General features: G+C 38.5%; 1 protein-coding gene across 4 annotated transcripts in view; it reads right to left on the minus strand.

Moving 5' to 3' along the window:
* ASCC3 (activating signal cointegrator 1 complex subunit 3) overlaps positions 1 to 21,965 on the minus strand; it is a 544,393-nt gene that overhangs the window by 445,298 nt on the left and 77,130 nt on the right. For all 4 annotated transcript variants that reach the window (XR_012655518.1, XM_075063855.1, XM_075063856.1 and 1 more), the window contains exon 5: positions 3,109 to 3,229. Coding sequence is in view for 3 of the 4 variants with exons in the window: in XM_075063855.1 (XP_074919956.1) it covers positions 3,109 to 3,229 (121 nt within the window). In the remaining variant the exon portion in view is untranslated. The remainder of the gene's footprint in view (positions 1 to 3,108; positions 3,230 to 21,965) is intronic.

Here is a 21,965-nt window from a genome sequence, read left to right on the forward strand (position 1 = left end):
TGGATTGGCTCGTGAATATTCATGAGTTCATTTGGAGACAATATGGTGTTGTGCCTCAAAATAATTCAAGGCGCCATGGCAGAGAAAAGGTTGGGAACCATTTTCCTAGGTCACAATCCAGTGCAATATCCACTATACTATTCTGACAGAAACTTCAGATGTGCAGTTAAAATATATTCTCATCTTGATTTAACACTGTTATTCTTCTGTAAAGAAATGTTTTAAATCAACAGATTCAATCAACAGTAATTATTTGGTATAACTGGACTGGAAATATATCTATCCATGTTAGGTGTTTAGTGATCTAGAGACTGCTTTTTTTAATATAGTAGTATAAATTCTGATTGCTTTTTAATACAGTAGTATAAATTTTTTGTCAATGTTCTACTAGAGTTTTCATTTAAAATGTAACTTTGAAAAGGAAAATGAGGTAAGTTAGGTCTGAAATTTATTACATACAATTACAATTCCTCATACCTCATATTTGCATCCAGCAATTTTTCCAATTTACAATGGAATCCTCAAATTTTAAATTCTACAAATATATAACTGTAGCCAACCTTTGAAAAACAGCATTTTGGTAAACTGGGGGTGGGACTAGGAATTCATCTGAGACTGAAATTCCCAGGATGCGTTTGCAAAGCCCAAAACAGCCCACTCTTCACTGTCACGTTCCATTGCCGTACATTGTATTCATACTACACGTAGCTGTGTTTCCATAGCAGATAAAGGAATTCTAATGTATACTGCAGACAAAAAAAAACTAGTTTCCGAACACGATTGTAATGCCATATTTGTCCAGAGTGGCTCTCTACACTGGACAATGTTTAAAATTCTGTTATTAAATAACACATTTAAAACTGCAGACCATCCTTATGGGCCCTTCTCACATGCTCCACCTATTGCCGTTCTTCTCTCTGGGAAGATCTAGAAGGTCCAGTCTGCAGATGCCTTCTCCCAGCCCAGGTTTACAGACTCAGGCTTCCAGGGCTTGCACTACAATGCTAAAAATAGCTGTGTAGACAGCATATTGAAATTGAGGCTCAGGCTGAACCTTGGGCTCAGAACCCACTCACCTCCCCAAGCTTCAGAGCCTGAGCTCCAGCCTGAGCTGCAAAACCTACATAGCTATTTTGAGTGCAATAGGGTGAGTCCCGCAAGCCCAAGTCACTCAATCCAGACTAAGAGGCTTGCTGTCACAGGCTGTGCACACGTACCCTATGTGCTGCTCACCCTGTTGCCAAAAAATTCCTTTGTATTTGCAATTAGTGTATTGTGAGACAATTAAATTAATTGGCACAACATTATTTTCTACACACAGGCTCCAATCTAACTAGCAATCTAAAGACTGACTGTTGAGGAAAAATACAGTATTCCCTGACCATTTGAGAGTCCACACGGCTTACCAACTCTACAAGGCTGGCATACATTGTGACATAAATCCACTCACCACCGCTCTGCAGTCTACTACTGTCAGCCATAAGTTTTACAGGCTAGCAAAACTTTCTATTTAGGGTTTGAAAAACTGAAGATCACAAGCAATTTACTGCTGGATAATTTAATTGTGATGATCATATTCATTGGTTTTCCATTCTAAAAAGAGGAGTGAAAACATCTTCTCCCATCTATTAGACCACCTTGCCAAATCCTTCAGTTTAAATTTCTTGGCAGCTCCTGCCATACTGGGATCTCTGGATGGACACTTTGGGCACACGTTTATTGATATAATCTGCAGTACAGTCAAAAAAGTACTGCTTCTTACTGTTGTAATCGACTCAGTAACAAGTGAACAAATAGGTAGTTTGCAAGAAGCCCATGCATGAGCAGCTTCTCTCTCACCAATCTAACCATCAGCTGCTCCTGGTGGCCTGACAGAGCTACTGCATGTAGATTTTGCAGGACAGTTAGTAGTTTGTACAGTTTACATAATGCCTACAGGGCCTTGGAAAAACAGTGTTTTCTTGGAAAACTGCTCTACTTCTTTTTCCAACTGAGGTATCTTTTCCTGTTCCCAAGTCTTTAACCAGCAGATCATTAGGTGGGTTCTCAACTGAGCAGCACAGTCATTAACTTTATATTGTTGTGGGACCTGAAGGCCTCGAGCAGGTTAGGCCCTCATTCTGCTACACACTGTGCGGACATATAGAAAATGAATGTTTCCATTCTATGTAGTTTCCAATTTAAAAAAAAAAGATATGACATAACCTGAGAGTGAGAAACAAGTGGGAAGATGGGAGGAAACAGTAACAAAAACAATAAGATTATTTTAGGACAGCATAGCAGTGTGCACAGTTCTTAGCCAATTCATAGCCGCAATCAAAGTGTGTCACCTGCTTAGCCGTTACCAGATGGCAATTTTCTGTACTCATTGCAATAGAGGTGAAAGGTGAGGGAGGATTTGAAGGAAGATAAATAAGGTGGCAGCTTGGAACCTCCATACAACTGGGGAATTTCTAGAGGAGCCAGCTGGCTCAGTCTCTTGCTTCTCTGTCATTTCTAGCATAATTGTCCCATAATAGTTTGGATGGAGTTAGTGTCATAGCCTGGATTATTGTCTTTCCTGAGTGCTTCACACATTTTTTCCTTACTTTTTTTTTTTTTTTTTAAAGTTTGTAACACTGATTTCAAATTAATTATTTATAATGCAAGGCAATGTACTTTATAAAAACAAATCCTTGTATGCCACCTTAACCTTTCTTCACACCTCATTCTTTTGAAAGGTGACTATAATGCAAACGTGCTACTCTCCTGTGACTTGTATTTGAGCAGTAGGAGCATGCAGTGAAAGCAAAACAGTAAGCTACATGAACAATAACCAAACGTGGATTCAGCTGCATGAAAATCTGGTGAAGAAGGAGCAACACAATGTCTATGGTAAAAAATGAGCATTGGAGAGTGAAAAAAAAAAAAAAGAAAAAGAAAAAGAAAGAAAATTATTTTTTTAAATTCAGACTTAGGGGCAATCAAATCATGCTCCCTTCTTCAATTATGCATATAATGACAACTTTTTAATAGAATAAAGAAATCTTGTTTGATCTATCTAATCAGGCAGTTATTCAAAAATTCTGGCTTTTATCGGTTTTGAAAAAAAATTCAATAGTTTCTTACCTTGTAGAGACTGCAGCTTGTAATCATTTGGCCAGGACAGAGATCTCTCCACAATAATAGACCTATTCTGTAGGAGTTTCTCTATGAGTTCAAAGCCCTCGGGGCCTAACAGCTCGAATAACTAGGGAAAAATAGAAAACAAAAAGATCATGCCCTTAAAACATTTTCCCCCAAAATAGTACAAGAGTTTATAAACTAAGGGTCTATAATAATTTTGTCCTGGGTAACAATGTATTTGTTGGAGATTTAAACAAAAGTAATTCTATCCAAAATAGGTCACACCTAGTATTCATTCAGTGCCTTCACTTGTAAAATTGATAGAACAGAAAGCCCTCACATTTTATGATGAGTGGCAATAAAAAAACCAAGAGGGTAGAGAGGATTAGGAATTGTCCTGGACACAAAATTGCCCTACCTTTCCAGGGATAAATAGAGCCAATTTAAAATTCACAGGTGAAAGAGGACACCTGATTCAAGAAACACTAAGGGCTAGACCCTGCCACACTTGCACTAAGAAGTATCTTACATCACAGTTTGTCCAATTTTTTTCAATGTGGAGTATTGTATTACTCTACGTGAGATAGGGTGGCAGATCTGGCCCTGATAGAGAATTACTGGTTAACCCAACAGAGTTAAAATAATTAAATTCTGACATTCTCATCTACAGTACTTCTCTTAGTCTGTTCTTCTGATGCAATGATTTGGGGCAGCAACCTTCTGTCTGCAAAGGTGACCAACCCCTCAGTTTGCTGGGGACCACACCCATGCACTCTCTTAGGAGGGGTTAAAGATTGAAAGACTTTTTAATCCTTGTTTTATACAGGGTACATTCACCACTATATCTCATCACCTGAGACTACACATCTACACTGCAATTAGACACATGTGGATGGCCCATGCCTGTTGACTCAAGCTGGTGGGACTCAGGCTAAGGGGCTGTTTAATTGCAGACATTTGGGCTCGAGCTGCAGCCTGAGCTCTGGGACCCTTCCACCTCACAGGGTCCTAGAATCCTAGCTCCAGCCCAAGCCCAAGCCCAAATATCTACATGCAAATATGAAGTCCCTTAGCCCAAGCCTTGCAAGCTTGAGTCAGCTGGCATGGGCCTGCCACACGTTTTTAATCTCAATATTGATATACTCCAAAAGAGTGGGTCAACTGAACACCAGGAAGACTCAAAACACCCCTTGCATCATGTACCCAGTCTCATGTCTGAGCATTGGCTTGGGGGACAGGAGCTGCAGGGATTACCTATGAAGATTTTCCTACTTGCAAGATACGAACATCACTCTCCGCACAGGACAAAGACATTTTCGTGTACATTTCTTCCATTACAATCATGAAGGTGGCTGCAGCCCTACAAGTCAGCAGAGTATGCCAATAATGCCTCAGAAACAGCATTAGAACTAAAGTTAAAGAAAATTTTATTTATGTAAAGTAAAATTGGCCAACTGTGAAAAAAAATTGTCAGTCAAGTATGGGGTAAAGCTTAGAACCCTTTTTTTTTTTTTTTTTTTTTGCACGCAGAAGTAGGGGTCAGCCACCATTGTACTGTGTTGTTTCCCCTATGTGACATGACCTAGTTTACTGCACATAGCTTCAGTTCAGTTCCTAACTACAAATGTTCACCCAATGTAGATTTGTGGAGCTATGCTGAAAGGGAAAAAAAAACTTCATAACCACAGACATACTTTCTACTTTAAATAATAAATTATAAAAAAATTATAAAATCTTAATCCTTTAAGCCATCAAACCATAACACATTTTCCTGCCTATATCTAATTTCAACACACTTACTCGCAACATTTTTTAAATCTTTCATCAGGTTTTTTAAATTGCCAATACTTTTTCCACAATAGTTATGCTGTAAAATTAGATTCTGTCTGTCTTAAATTTCCTAGTCACTAAAATAAGTCACAATGCTCATTTTAAGTAAGGGCTATCACCTTCCCAACCCCATAAATTCCCCCCAACTTTCCTACACATTTTCTTTACAGCAGCTACGTAATTAAATGTAGCCTATTCATATTTAATTTGTGTATTAAATCTCTCAGGAAAGATAAGAATGAAATTCAAACACAAATTATGCTAAACATATTACCCAGTATACATTTTTCCCTATTTTGGTTTCCAAAAGTCATAGCTAGGTGTCCTCAACTCAACTATGAACTATCTTGTTTGTTGATACCATGCTAGACCAACAAGCAAGGTGGGAGACAAGCGTCTAATTTCAAAGGACCTTAATGGGGAGGAAGGAGAAAATATATGTTTAGAATAATTCACAATACATACTGAATAACAGTTTTATTCTTTCATATCAGCTGCTAGTCAGTAACCATCTCAATTTTGAAAAACAGCCCTCTGGCAGCTGGGTAAAAATAATAAGAACTCGCCTCCTTCCCAAACTAGTAGGGAATGGAGGTGAAGTGCGTCTTCCACACATCCCCTGCTCCATATTTTATATACATGGCTACCTTGATATAACACCACACGATATAACACGAATTTGGATATAACGCAGTAAAGAAGTGCTCACGGGAGCGGGACTGCGCACTCCGGTGGATCAAAGCAAGTTCAATATAACACGGTTTCACCTATAACATGGTAAGATTTTTTGGCTCCCAAGGGCAGCGTTATGTAGAGGTGTGTGTGTGTGCGCATGTGTGCACGCGGAAAGAGTCGAAGATACTGAGATGGTCCTAGTACCTTGCTGTTTCTACTATTGCTTGGTGCCTTGGTTGTGTACTAACTTTTTGGACTTTGTTTTAATAGTAAAATAAATTATTTGTGAAGAGAGTTTCTTGGCTAACTTGTTTAAGCTTTTGGGGGAGATGGTTAGAGAACAAGGACTGTGAAGATTCTAAAATAAGGAGCCACACTCAAAATGCAACGAAAATAATTACTGATGAAGCCTTTTTAAGTGATTCACAAATGTAACGTTGAATTTGGAGTAAAAAAATCTCTTGGAAAACAATGTCTGAAGAAGACACAAAAAAGAGTGACATTTTGAGGTCATGGTGCTCTCTATCTCCCCCACTTGCAAAATAAAACAGCTATGAAACACACACACACACAAAATTATGATACTGAAACATACAGATGAATTTTTGAAGTGGCAAGATTTAGAGCTCTTTTAACTATAATTTAATCATTTATAATTCTGGATGGTGAATGAGTTTAGATGAGGTATCATTTAGGCGAAGGCCTCAGCCTAACTTTGCTTGGCATGAGTGATGTTTTGCCAGTTCCTTCCTCTTACACAGATTTGCTTAAACAATTCTATTGCTGACAGAACAAAGGTGATATGTTGCGTTAGAAAACTTTCAGTAAAAGGAAGAGATAAATGGTATAATAAAATACACAATCAGTAATGCTAAAGTGCCTTTAAATGGGAAAAATTAAGGGCAAGGTGAAATGACAACATAATGACACAAAAATGACACATGGACAGCAAAAACTGTGTAAATTGAAGCTTAAGTATGTTCAATGCACACGTTATGCAACAAATGCTGAATGCTGATTGGAGACAAGTTAATAAATATTTAATGTGGAAGGGCATAGGAATCCACATGGAGGGAGTTGGCAAACTGGAGAACTACTGGACCAAAAACTGAAAAAAGGAAGGATCAGAGGCAGAGATGACCATCATAAAGAACAGAACTTTCTTATGCCTTGCAATGCAGTAACTTGGGCCCCTACCTATTCTGTCTCATCTGTTTATCATCTGTCACAAATGTATGTTCTGACACTAAGTAACAATTTCATCTTAAATTTTTATAAATAAAGGTGCAAATTAAGCCTAAATTGAGTGGACTTATGACTCCTTTTCCTCCTTACATTTCCAAAAAGATCTTAATGGCAGGTTCCTCCTGCCTGGAAAAAGGGAGTGTCCCAGTCTCTACTGAAAGAAAGGGGTAGTCTGGTCAAGATAGGGAGTGATTTTTAATAATTCTTAATAAATCTTCTGTTGTGCATGTTGATCTCAGTGATATCTTTAATGCAATATGGAAAAACCTGGACACATTTCTTGGGCCTGATCGAAAGCCCACTGAAGTTAGATTCTTTCCATTTACTTCAATGGCATTTGGTTCAGACCCAGAAAGCACCACAGCAGACAGCAAAAAATATGAGGCATTGCATATAAGACATAGTGACCAAAATAGAGATACTGAGGAGAAACATAGGAGTTTTGCTGCATTACAAAAGTTAACACCAAGTAGAACTTACAGAAAAGAGAACACATAATTTATGACTTACTACTAGGGCTGTCAAGCGATTAAAAATTAATTGTGATTAATCGCACTGATAAACAAGAATAGAATACCATTTATTTAAATATTTTGGATGTTTTCTACATTTTCAAATATACCAATTTCAATTACAACACAGAACACAAGGCATACAGTGCTCACTTTATATTTATTTTTTATTACAAATATTTGCACTGTAAAAAAACAAAAGAAATCATGTATTTCAATTCACCTAATACAAGTACTGTAGTTCAATCTCTTTACAATGAAAGTTGAACTTACAGATATAGAATTACATACAAAAAATAACTGCATTCAAAAACAAAACAATGTAAAACTTTAAACATACAAGTCCCCTCAGTCCTACTTCAGCCAATCGCTCAGAAAAACAAGTCTGGTTACAATTTGCAGCAGATAGTGCTGCCTATGTCTTGTTTACAATGTCACCTGATGTAGTAAGAGGAGGCCCTGAGATATAAATCTTGGTATCAGAGGCCTGATATGAGGCCTAAGGCCTGAACTAAAGTAATGGTTAAGACTTTGCTAACATAAAGCAAAGTTAAGCTGTGAGCCAGAGGCAGGCCCTGCTCATAGAAGCTGGCAAGGAAAGGGCTGATGCTGCAGAAAAAAAGACATACCTAAAAGGTACTGGACACCAGAAATCAGAATATTTGCATACTTGCACATTCCACACAGATAACAAGGAACCGGCTGACCCATTCCAATAACAGGGCCAAAAGGGGAATATGATGGATAGAGTTGTACATATGCCAGCGGACAGCTTGCTTACTAACCAGATTAGCGGTCAGGGTCACCAGTGTTGTTAGATGCTACCGGTGTGGTGCTCTGCTCTCTTCAATGTTGATATTACTCAGCTGCGTGTGTGTTCCCTCTGTGTGCTGTTCCAGCTCTGCGCAGACAGCTGACACAGCAGATCCCGAGAAAACCCCCAATGACCACAGAGTCTAGTAAGGTATGAAGGCACTTCAGCCAGGTTTATTGTCAAATGAAGCACAATGATAGTTCCCCCTAGATTTTTACTCTACAGGGCATACTACTAATATGTGCCCCCGGCACTGGACTCAGCTCAGTCAGTGGCGGGACTTTTCACTGCCCCCGCGGCTGGACAAAGACACTGCCCCAGGGATGCATTCTTATACACAGGTGCAAACAAACTCCTGACGTATTGAGGTGCAACCCTTCTACATAGCAAGGTACAACCCCTCTATGTAGTAAGGTGCCACCTTTCACCTTGTACATGTTGGTTCAAACAAAACAACTCTATCCATCATATTACCCTTTTAGCCCTGTTATTGGAATGGGTCAGCCTGTTCCTTGTTATCTGAGTGCAATGTGCAAGTATGCAAATGTTCTGATATCTGGTTGTTGTAGCCAGTATCACAAGATATTTACATGCCAGATGCACTAAAGATTCATATGTCCCTTCATGCTTCAACCACCATTCCAGAAGATATGCATCCATGCTGATGATGGGTTCTGCTCGATAATGATCCAAAGCAGAGCTGACAGATGCATGTTCATTTTCATCATCATGAGTCAGATGCCACCAGCAGAAGGTTGATTTTCTTTTCTGGTGGTTCAGGTTCTGCAGTTTCTGCATTGGACTGTTGCTCTTTTAAGACATCTGAAAGCATGCTCCACACCTCATTCCTCTCAGATTTTGGAGGGCACTTCAGATTCTTAAACCTTGGGTCAAGTGCTGTATCTATCCTTAGAAATATCACATTGCTACCTTCTTTACATTTTTTCAAACCTGCTACGAAAAACTCTTCTTAAAACAAACGTGCTGGGTCATCATCCGAGACTGCTATAACATGAAATATATGGAAGATTGTGAGTAAAACAGAACAGGAGACATATAATTCTCCCCCAAGGAGTTCAGTCACAAATTTAATTAATGCATTTTTTTTTAATTTTTTTTTTTAATGATCAGCAGCATGGAAGCATGGAACGGTGGCCGAAGCATGAAGGGACAGACGAATGTTTAGCGTATCTGGCACGTAAATACCTTGCAACACCAGCTACAAAAGTGCCATGAGAATGCCTGTTCTCACTTTCAGGTGACATTATAAATAAGCAGCAGCCAGCAGTATCTCCCGTAAATGTGAACAAACTTGTTGTCTTAGCAATTGGCTGAACATTAAGTAGGACTGAGTGGAACTGTAGGCTCTAAAGTTTTACATTGTTTTGTTTTTGAGTGTAGTTATGTAACAAAAAAAATCTGCATTTGTAAGTTACATTTTCATGATAAAAAGATACAGTACTTGTATAAGGTGAATTGAAAAATACTATTTCTTTTGTTTATTATTTTTACAGTGCAAATATTTTACAGTAATAAAGTGAGCACTGTACATTTAGTATTCAGTGTTGTAATAGAAATCAATATATTTGAAAATGTAGAAAAGCATCCAAAAATATTTAATAAATTTCAATTGGTATTCTATTGTTTAACAGTGCAATTAATCGCTATTAATTTTTTTAATCAGTGTTAATTTTTTGAGTTAATTGCATGAGTTAACTGCGATTAATCAACAGCCCTACTTACTAATATGTCTGGAAAGTGACTGTAACCTGGAACTAGTCTAAATTTGGGTTTGATGAAGTGTAGAAGAACAGTACCTGGTTAAAAAATAAATATCAGAATAAAGAAATTATCAAAAAAAATGTTGGTATCTCTACCAGAGCTTGATTATGAAAATTTTAACACCTGACTGCAGTATCTCTTACATAGCCTATTAAGAATTATTTTCTATTTCTGAATGTTGCCCCGTCAACACATGGGCTTCTGCCCCTAGGCTGGTCTGTGTTTCCATATCCATAGATTATTATGTAATTTATAAAAGCACATAATGCCTTCCCCCAGAAAATACAAGTTATTTAAAGTGAAGGAAAGGGTATGCTCCTGCAACAAGTAAATTTTATTCCCATTACACATAGCACTGTATGTCAAATACAGAATTTAAATAAAAAACAACAAGTAACAACTTAAGAAACACTTTGCAATTTGATGGATGACAAAACTCACTAGAAGTACAGTGATAACATTTCTTTAATGATTTAGACAAAGCTGCATTCTGTAGACTTCCTTGCATACATCAGCTTAAGGAAAGTTTCTTAAGTTTAACTGAAACCACCAGAAATTAATCAGTGACAGAAAAACTGGATAGACTGTTTTGACCTACAGCACAAGACTTTTATGAGAGACTATCCAATATAAGCAGAAAGAAATAATATATTTTATTTCCTAATGGCTTTTGCTCTAGATCAATACCTTTTTTCAGTGTCCTTTTGACAGTCACTGAATGGAATAATATGTCTCACAACAACTTTAAAAGATTTGTTTCAAAGGTGTCTCCAGCTTCTTCAATAAATCCACATGAAAATATTTTGCTTTATTTGACAATAAGATGCTAACATATCCATGTAAGTCTAAAAAAAGTCCTAATACTGATCATTCTTGTTGAAGATAAGGAAAGGGAGACATTCTTTTAACATTAACTACTAACCAATAAAACAAATTAGAAATCTGAATTATTCCTGGTGGAATTCTGTCACTGCACATACACAGAACTCATGTCCTCCGCAGATTTCTTTGCTTCCCTGCAAAAAAATTATTTCTGACGGAAAAGCAAAGGGAAGCTGCAAGAATGATCATGCGACCCTCACCAGAAGCACAGGCAGGGTGGCTCGGGTGCCCGAAGCAGCTGGTAGAGAGGTAAGTCACCATCAGGAGAGGGGGCTGGGCAGTCATGCAAGTGAGAGACAAAAGACAGACAGTCTTTCTTGCTCGCTATTCCAGCATGCTCAGCATGGAGGGGCGGGGCTTCAGGGTGTTTCTGAGGAGGTAGGCATGGGGCAGGCTCTGTCCCCTCAGGCAGAGCAGAATGTAGCAGCCTGCCTTCTTAGTGAATTGTTCCCATTATTTTTGTGAATTTCCTCAGGAGTATAAAACAGGTGTAAAAGTTTTAAGTCTCCTTCCCATTGCCAGAGGGGTGTAAATAACATCCTGGCCTTATAAATACTTATGGCGCTTTCATGATTAGAACTGGTCTAAATTTTTTTGACTGAAAACATTTCTTATCAAAATGTGCTCCACAAACTGTTTACTGCTGAACTTTCTGGAGATGGTCAGTAGCCAGTATAAATTGTGAGTTTGATTCCCCAGCCCTCACTTGCTCTTCAGGTGCCCATGATGTAACGTTGAACATATGGCTGCATATATTTGTTGATGAATAATAGAAATAAAGGGTCAAACTTAGCTACATTACTATTAGGCAAGGCGGGGGGGTTGGGAATTTCCTCCATTACTCCCCACACCCATTCTCCATCCATTGTATTGTAGTTTAAATAAATTACCCAAATAATTGAAACCAGAGTGATTATATTCTGTTATTTTAACAAATAAAATATGCAGAATTTTAAAATATTGTGCCGTTTTAATTTTTTGGTACAGAATTTTGAATTTTTTGGCTCAGAATTCCTCCAGGAGTACTGAATATGTGTGTACTAGAAATAATATAGGCACAAGAGTAACCCAGCATCACGTTGAGCCTATAGACCATTGGAATTAGAAATCTCTCAAACACAGCTGAAAAAGCAGAGTGCCAAAGTGCCAATGACTTTTTTAAAAAGAAAACCCTAAAGACTGAAACTGGAGGAAAAGTTGTTCTGTTATCAATAATGTGACTCATTGTTCTACCATGAAGTATCCCCAGCACTATCCTAGAGATCAGCTGATTATAAACATTGAAAAACCTCTAAAGCTAGTCAGTCATCGCACTTGCCATTTTTCCCAGCATTGAGAGCAGGTGCAGTTCCTACATAAGCTGCCGGCTATTTTGGCACTACTGAGCGATTATTTAGAAAGGTACTGCACAGATTCCTGAATCAGTACTATGCAATACAAATTCCAGACCCCCACAAAGAAAACACTGGAGACACCAAAAACTTTGTTACCAGGAGACAAATACCAATTTCATTTTGTGGCAGGGACAAATGTTTAGTTAGATATAAGAGCAAGCAAGCGACTGTTCTTGCAAAACAACCATTAAAAGGTAAGTAAGTTTTTGATTGTGGTCAGAATCAATCATCCATAATAACTGTTAGTATCCTGAGATAAGTAAATTTAGAAACAGCTACAGTAGGCATAGCAACAATTTTTCCAGAAAGACACAAATGTAGCCGCTCATCTTGACAAGGAAAAGCCTTACAAAACTAACAGCATTGGCAACTATGGAGAAAGACCATTAACAGACAGATTTAACTGACTATAGCTGAACACTTGCTTTAGTTTTTCCAGAGTGAAATGAGAGTGCCTAGAAAAACTATATAAATACGTCAAGCATCTGATTCACATGGCTTATTGAAACAGTGAGGAAAGATAAACGCATTTTGTTGCAATATTTTGATATTTTGTTTTGTTCTGATTACGAACAAAAATTTTAAAATTCTCTCTGAAAGAGAACGGAATCTCATCAACGGGACACTCTGCTTGGTGGGCTGTCCCAGAGCTACAGCCTCTGGAAGCCCTGGGTTCTCCAACTCCAAGGTAGTCCACATGGCAGGCTGCTCCAGAGATGCAGACTCTGGAAGCCCTGGAGTCCCTTGGCCTCAGGGTAGTCCACAGACCTAGGAAAGATAAGCTGGCAGGAAATCAGGTATAATTCCACCGGAATCCTGCCTGGATTCCATTGGAGCTTTGGTAAAATCAAACTGTCTCTGCAAAACATATCCCAAATCAGCATGTTACAATTAAAACTATATTTTGTTAGTGTTTTTTTAATCAGCTCTCTTGTGGATATCAAACTAGCAACCAAACCAGCAAATCAAATTCTAGTATAGTTAAATTGTCTCTGCATAACCAAATTTACTTTAATCAGATCCTCTCCTTCCCTCCCCTTCCTCTCAGTCTTACACAACCTTAAGTTTTAAAGCTAACTAGTTTCACCTTCCCCTGCAGCATAATGCACTTGCAGGCTTAAAGTAGTGTAAATGGTGAATTCTCTGTAACTTAGTCTTTAACCATGATTTGAGGACTTCAGTAACTCAGACAGAGGTTAGGGGTCTATACAGGAATGGGTGAGGTTCTGTAGCCTGCATTGTGCAGCAGGTCAGACTAGCTCATTGGTTCTCAAACTTTTGTGCTGGTGACCCCTTTTGCAGAGCAAGCCTCTGAGTGCACTCCCCTTATAATTTAAAAACCCTTTTATATATTTAACATCATCATAAACGTTGGATGCAAAGCGGGGTTTGGGTGGAGGCTAACAGCTTACGACCTTCCATGTAATAACCTCGTGACCCCCTGAGGGGTCCTGACCCCTAGTTTGAGAACCCCTGGACTAGATGATCATGATGGTCCCTTCTGACCTTGAAGTCTATGACTCTAGCAAAAGCAATAAAGTTTATATAATTAAAAAAAAATCAGTGGTGTCTATAAACCAGGAGAGTTTACTTAATAGCTTAAAAAATATTTTTAAATTGCTTTATTTGCCACAGCAAATATAAACACATGGTTAAGACAAAACACAACATAAGACACTTCATAAAAAACACCTATTGTTAGAAAACTATTCCGTAAGTTACTGATGTCTTCTTTAAAATGTAACAGCAAACTGAGCCATAGCTCCTCTGTAGAATTTTATTTGTCAATTCAGTGATTAGGCCAGGGATCTGCAACCTTTGGCACACGGCCCGCCAGGGTAAGCACCCTGGCAGGCCGGGCCAGTTTGTTTACCTGCCATGTCCGCAAGTTCGGCCGATTGCAGTGTTACCCAGGGTTCTTTTAACCCAAAGCTTTTGGTAACTTTTACTTTGTGCAAGTTGGTGTTCGGAAATAAGTTACGGAAGACACAGCCGTCCGACCGATAGATGGCTGGCACAAACAGGACAACACAAGAGTGCTTTCACTTAAAGCTAAACTTTACTTAGTCTTAAGCACTTACACACATCCGCAACAAGTTAGTAAAACACCCCAAACCCTTGATAATTACCAAAGCTGAGTGTGGCTCTCAAGTGACACAGTGTCAGACTTTCGGTGGCCAAACCTTCCGTCTGTCGGTGGGGACCAGAAGATGTATCCAGAGGAAGAGTCCAAAAAGAATCCAAAAAAAGTCCCCAATCTCAAGCTTTTTCCTCTTATTTATACATTAGTAATAGAATGACATGTTTCTTAAAGAAAACTTGTAAAGTACACAGTTTTAATGGTCAAGCAAGAGGTTTCTTCTGATGATTGATTAACCAGGTATGGGTTTTTTTCAGAGTTCACAGCCTTGAGACCCCAATAGACATTTCTGGGGCACATTTTGCTTTTTTAAAATGCATGTATCAGCAACTTTAAACACAATTTTTATTAGGAAGGATGTGGGATTAAGCTGCCCTTTCCGAGGCACCCAAAACTCCCCCCTCCTGCTTGGTCAAGATGAGACTGCTGAATGGCAAATTTACAGCTTGCTGACTAGGCTGCCTTTAACAATAAGCCATAGTGGTTTCAGGCACTTTACTGGTTTGCCAAAATCTCCCCATACAGTGGCTCCCACTGGCCGCGGTTCGCTGCTCCAGGCCAATGGGGGCTGCGGGAAGCAGCACAGGATGTGCTGGCTGCCAATTCCCACAGCCCCCATTGGGCAAACCGCGGCCAGTGGGAGCCGCGATCGGCCGAACCTGCGGACATGGCAGGGAAACAAACCAGCCCGGCCAGCCAGCTGTTACCTGGCAGGCCGCGGGCCAAAAGGTTACCGATCCCTGGATTAGGCCTTTCCTGGAACTAGCCTTACAAATAATGGCATATATATTCCTTTGGCATTAATTTCAGACTGTGAATGTGGCACAAGATCCATTGCAATGGAATAAGTTGTAGGACTGAAGTCTTTATTTTTAACACTGTATTCTTTAGTTACATCTTCAAATCATCCAAAACATTTGAAATGTCTGACAAGTTCTAAGTTGCATTATAGCAAGTTCAATTCCTGATTCTGCGAAGAAAACGCTAAAAAGACACATTTGCATGGCCCTAATTCTACTTTTGGAACTTCATGAGTTGTGTATTTAAAAGTTCAATCCTAATGTTACATTAACAAAATCTGGAAGGCTATCCACCCCACCCCCATTTAATTGCTTTTGCTTTTTTCTAGGCGTTTCGATCGGACCAACAATGTTCCATTTCCTCACTACAAAGAACAAGGAGTTATGGATTGGACATACACAAATATTTGTTCTACTTAAATTTAGCATGGGAAACAGTATTCATAGAGGCTTGGTCATATTCCTCATCTGAAGTTTTAACTTCTGTTTCAGTTATTTAGGCACAAAGGTAATTTTCTTTAAAAAAGATTTTTCTCCACTCAACTCAAAAACAACTTTTATTTTTCTGAGACATTTATACATATAAAAATCAGCCCTGGCATAAGAAGAGCTATATTGTTAGGCTTCAGCAAAAAAGCATAATTTCTGAGAAAGCTACAAACTATTTTTAAAGGTTTTGAATGGAAAACTATCCACTACTGAAAACTGAGATATGACTTGATTACAGTGTATAAATACCTTCAAGGGAGAAAATACCAGGTAGTAAATGGCTTTTTTATCTAGCAGAGAAAGGCCTAACAAGAATCAATGTCTGGAAACTGAAATAGACAAATTCAAATCAGAAGTTAGGCACATATTAACCGTTAGGGTGATAGCCCATTGGAACAAACTACTAAGAGAAGTAGTGGTTTCTCCATCTCCTGATGTCTTCAGATCAAGACTGGACGCCTTACTGGAAGATATGCTTTAGCCAAAACATGAATTACACTTTGGCCAAACAAGTCATTGGGCTCAATACAAGGGTAACTGGGTGAAATACAATGGACTCCAATATACAGTCCGACTATGATCTAATTGTTTCTTTTTGCCTTAAACGCTACAGAATTATTCACTATGTAGTATTTGCTATTTTGAACATTAAAAGTACCAATAAAATGTTATTCTAAAACTAAGAAAAAAGGAGTCCCTGTATTTTACAATGATTTGTTACTAGGCGACAAAGAATAAGTGTTCCTGCATTACAATAAACTACATGGCATCTTGAAAAGAGCCCAATTTGTACCTCTCTGAACACCTCCAGGAAATGAAAATTACATTGCCTCAAATTTGTTCTATTCAGTTCCGGTCACTCTTTTTGCCATTATCATAGCTTCTTGATATTAGGTTACACTTCGATATCTATCTGCAGAGAAACAGACTACAGATTTTCATTTTAGATTTCTTTTATTTGAGGGTTTTATTTGTTTTGTTTACCTGGAAACTCTACACTCACGGAGTTCCCTAATGAACAAACCTAAAATGCATAGAGAAAATATTCCCTTGCTCCTTCTCAAAAAGCATTGTAACAAACTTCATAGATTAGGTCACCATTCAAAGCTAGAGTCCAAGGCAGTAAGATGAAATCTTGGAACCTATTGAAGTCAATGACAAAACTTCCATTATATACCTCTCTTTCAGGATAAATCACGTTAAATTTTGTAGACCTATTCTACAGCCCCACCTGCAGCATGCCAATTTTGAGACTGACTTGATGCAACTTTGTGGATTTTAGCAGAAGGGGACAAATCAGGGTTAAAATGGGATTTTAGTTATGGATAGACTGCATTTTTAGACCATGGAATAAGATAGAGTAGAGATTTTTTTAGTCCAGTTATTTGTTTTTACACATATTGGTGATCATGTACTTGAATCTTGCTGCTAGAAGGTATCACAAGATTGAAGCATGTATCTGTGTAATTTGTCTTGTCCCCGGTCAGGTTTGGAAACAATTGTTCATGGTCAAAAAAGAAGTCCAGGGGAAAAGGAGCCCAGTGAAATGTCAATTACAATATAGCATGTCAACTCATTCTGGGAAAAACAGAGTAAATATAAACTAGTATAAAATTTTGTTAGGTATATCCTGAAGGGGTCAAACTGTTACAAAAGTTGTAACTGAAAATAAGCTCTCTTTTCTGTTATACAATATTAAAATGATGCTGTCATTTGGGAAGAAGAGAAAGCTACTGGAAATAAAAGGGATCTGCTCTCACCACCGGCCCAAGAGTTGTTCAGGTGAACTCATTCTCTCTGTTCTCACTGTGGCTCGCGCACTACTCGAGTTCTGCCCTCAATACTTAGCACTCAAACGCGACTTAATTTGGTTCCTTAGGAGGAGAGGTTGGAGGCCCCTCCTGATACTTGCAAAGAAAACTATCTGCTTAATAGAATGACACTGCTTGTCAGTTGCCTAGCATGAGCCCCTCCTCGTACATCTTCAAAACATCACATTCAGCCCATGCCTTCAAATAAGACAACAGAAGCAGGAAAAGAGAAAAAAATAAATAAAATTAAATAAGTTAAAGGTTGTTTTTAAAAAAAAATAATCAAGTTTACTATTTACAGATGTCTGAACACATAAATACACATTCTAGAGCCAAAATTAGTGAGAGCCATACTTCAAAACGGTAGTTAAGCTTGTCAGTATTGCTTACTTAGATTTTCAAAAAGCTTTTTATAAAATGTCTCTAATAAGAGCATAGAAGAAAATAGCCATGACAAGGTGCAAAGGTCTGGCATAAATTAAAAACAGGTTGAGCAACAGGAAATAGTCTCAAAATGAAAGGAAAAGAATAAGGGATGTAAAACTGCACACAATATTTAAAATTGTAACTATTCATTAGACTGCTTCACAAATATACCAGTTGTGTAGAGAAATGTTCCAAGTACTGTCATATATCGTATAGCAAATAGGTAACTCTGAAGTACTAATATTCCACTGGGAATCAGCGCTTGAAAACGTTTGTTGTGAGAAGATTAATAATTTAACACAGGAAGAGGGCTGTGAGCTGACAAAACTGCGAAGGACACAGAAATTTGAGAAACACAAATGAAATTAAAGCATATAGGGTTGCATAACAGCAGACACAATTTAACTTGAATAAATACAGTAAGACATGCAAAATAATCTCAATTTCTGAAGCCCTGAAGTGTCTTCTTTTCTCTTAGAGGATCTTGATAAACGATGTGTGAACTGTGTGAATATGAATGTCAACACAGTGCCCCAAAGTAATTTTTAAGAAATAAATAATGAGCACTAAAACAAGAATAGAAAACAGATTCAACTGTTTCTGGAGCTCTGTGCCAATTTTATTCACTACAAAGGTCTCTGAAGGTAGTTAGTAGTAATGGTGGGATTTTTGAAAGATAAGAGATTGCAAAGAAAGATAGTTTATCCTGAAAAGAAGGCATTAGAAGGAATTTCAGGTTTTTTAAAATGATGAGTATGAGCAATCCCTCCTCCTTACTATGTCTCAGTTACAAGAACAGATGAACTTTTAAGAATATTAAGAAATACATTTTCATGTTTTTTTTTAAACAGAAACAAACACATGGTACTGACATAGGTGATCATTGAGATAAATACTGAATGTAGACTTCGTAAAGGGCTCAATAATTTTATGTCCACATAAATGTGTACCTATGAAAGCTGAGCTTAAAAGCGTGATCAAATGTTCTGTTGCAGCAAAAAAAAAGTTTGTCATCTTTAGGGGGTCAGAAATTTATTGTCCTTTCCTCTCCCCCACCATCACAATTAAACCATATACAACACTAAGTGCACTGTACAGTTTTTAATCTTTTTTTTCTGATTCATCAGGCATTAGACACTACTAGAAGAAAGATGTCAAATTAAATGGCCCAATGGCAAATCTCGTTGCCTACAGTCAGAACGTCTCAAAAGAAAACCTTGGGCATTATATTAATATATATAGCAGAGAGATGCAGAAACCTTACTAACACAATATGTGCCAATTTCCACTTCTAGAGAACACTGGAATCCTCTTCAATTATACAGTGTATAAAAGTAGTTTGACCTGAATGTCTCTAGTAGTGATATTCAACCTATGATTCCCAATCTTTCGTTTAAGCTCTGTGAGTCCACATGTCTGAGAACAGCCATTAGACAAGTATAACATCATTCCGAAATTGTTCAGCAATATGTTCATAATGATGTTGTACGACTATAATGCTTCTCAGGCATGTTTACAATCAAGGTTAACACTGCAATGCAATAAGTTTTCCAGCTCTTCAAGGCTGAAGACCACTTGTCTAGGGTCATAACGAGCACATTTCCACATAGTAAAGATCTTTCAGACCAATTGTATTAGGGTTCTGGGAAGTGACGTTTTCACATATTACCATTAACTTTAGTAATTAAAAACTCAGTTATTGCAAAGCTATGATATAATTGGAAAACCCTGGCCTAGAATCTGAAAAATGTTCACAATGTTTTCTTGGCTAACAAAAATGGCCAATATTTACAACAGTTTGTATTACACTATATTGTTGTTTTCCTTCTATTAGTGTGCCTTTTTTTCAAAGTCGTATTCTGTTGGTTTGTCACTCCCACACTAAGTATGCCTCACATTGCTTATTACTTTGTACTACAGATTCTGTACATCTGGACAGACTAGCACTTTGATGCATTCTTTCAGTGGACTTCATTTCACATTCTATTCCCATCACATTCTATTCCCTATACAGCAAAGCCCTAGCAAACCTTTTAGCAATTTTTAAAAGTCACTCTACTCTTATGAATGGCTAAGGTGGAGATAATCTATTCCTTTTGGTAATGGTTTGCCTATACTAGGCAGCCTGTGTCAAAAGGTTCTTCACATTTGATGGAACACCAATGTAATTTTGTAAGTATAATCATTGCTAAATATATTCATTGGCATATGCTTTTAATAATCTAATTACTCATCACCACTTTATGCCACTATTTACAGATGGATCTGTTGATATAAACAGAGTTGATTTGACTTTGGATTGCTTCCAGCCTAGATGTAGTTACTTTTTTCTTAAAAATACAGCAGCGGCATGTCTGTGTGCGTGTCCATTTTTAAGTGCTTTCAGCAACATTTTGTCAACCTTTAAAGTACACCATTTTGTCTAGCATCCCAGAATACTGTTTTCATTTTGAAAATGGTTATGTGTTAGCATATGATATAGCATGTTTATGTGCTGCAGATTCTTAAGATGCACCCTTAGAAGATAAAAGAGAGCTCACTGACTCTCCTGCTATCTCAAACTCAACTTTCAAATTCCTACGGGACCACCACTTGACTCAGGCCTTGGCTATACTGGCGCTTTACAGCGCTGCAACTTTCTCACTCGGGTGTGAAAAAACACCCCCCTGAGTGCAGCAAGTTACAGCACTGTAAAGCGCCAGTGTAAACAGTGCCCCAGCGCGGGGAGCATGGCTCCCAGTGCTGTAAGCTAATCCCCACGGGAAGGTGAAGCACCTGCAGCGCTGGGAGAGCTCTCTCCCAGTGCTGGCACTGCGACCACACTCGCACTTGAAAGCGCTCCCGCGGCAGTGCTGTACAGCTGCAAGTGTAGTCATACCCTCAGGTACCTTGCAATTCTTATTTTTAAAAAAGTCTCTTCATATTAAGAAGAAAAAAGTAAATAGGACATTTATGCGACACAAGTGTATCATCTCATATTCTTTTTACCATTCTTACTTTGAGGTTCCACATAACTAATCCCAATAACCGTCTATGGGCTTATTGTCCTCTCTCGTTCAATATGTATTTGTGACATTGTCAGGTACAATCTAGACTAATGAGCAGCTGTGACACCCTTGCCCTGCAATCTTGGTGCCTTTTGATGCCTTGCTGAAGGAGTTCCCACTTGGGCTGCTCACAAACAGCTTTCCAGCATGCAAGCCACATCCTTAGTGTATGTGCATAACTGCATCATGCCAGCCTTCATTACACTCTGGCTCTCACCAGCCTTGTTTATACTGCAGGGTGACCCCAAAACACTCCCAGTCTTACATTTCCCCCCAGAAATGTACGTCCTGCACTACACATCCCTCTCCTTGACAATACAAGTTTATATAAAGTCTGTTATTTCTTTCATGGAAATAATACGCACACAACTTGCCATCCTGAACAGCATTTCCCAAACACTTCAATTTAAATACACTGATTAGATAAAACTATAAAACAAGTTTATTAACTATAAAGAGAGATTTTAAGTGAGTGCAAGCAGGGTCAAAAAAAGGTTACAAGAAAAATACAGATAAAACACAACTGGTGCCTGAGGCTATGTGTAGTTTTTCCACTGACAGTTTTGTCGGTGATAGAAAAGCACTAGTTTGTGTTCATATTATTTTCCACAGGCGTCAGAGCGTGTTTACATATGCAGCACTTGCATCGCAGATGAGAAGAGCACACTGTGGCTATGTCTACACTGTGATAATTTCAAATTAGCATAAACCGGTTTTATAAAACAGATATTGTAAAGTCAATTGCACGCGGCCACACTAGGCACATTAATTCGGCGGTGTGCGTCCATGGTCCGAGGCTAGCGTCGATTTCTGGAGCGCTGCACTGTAGGTAGCTATTCCGTAGCTATCCCATAGTTCCCGCAGTCTCCCCCGCCCCTTGGAATTCTGGGTTGAGCGCCCAGTGCCTGATGGGGCAAAAATCATTGTCGCGGGTGGTTCTGGGTACAGCCTCACCCCTCCCTTTGTGAAAGCAGCAGACAACCATTTCGTGCCTTTTTTCCTGGGTGAACTGA

Source organism: Chelonoidis abingdonii, chromosome 3 (genome assembly GCF_003597395.2).
Source record: "Chelonoidis abingdonii isolate Lonesome George chromosome 3, CheloAbing_2.0, whole genome shotgun sequence".
NCBI classification, from domain to species: domain Eukaryota; kingdom Metazoa; phylum Chordata; order Testudines; family Testudinidae; genus Chelonoidis; species Chelonoidis abingdonii.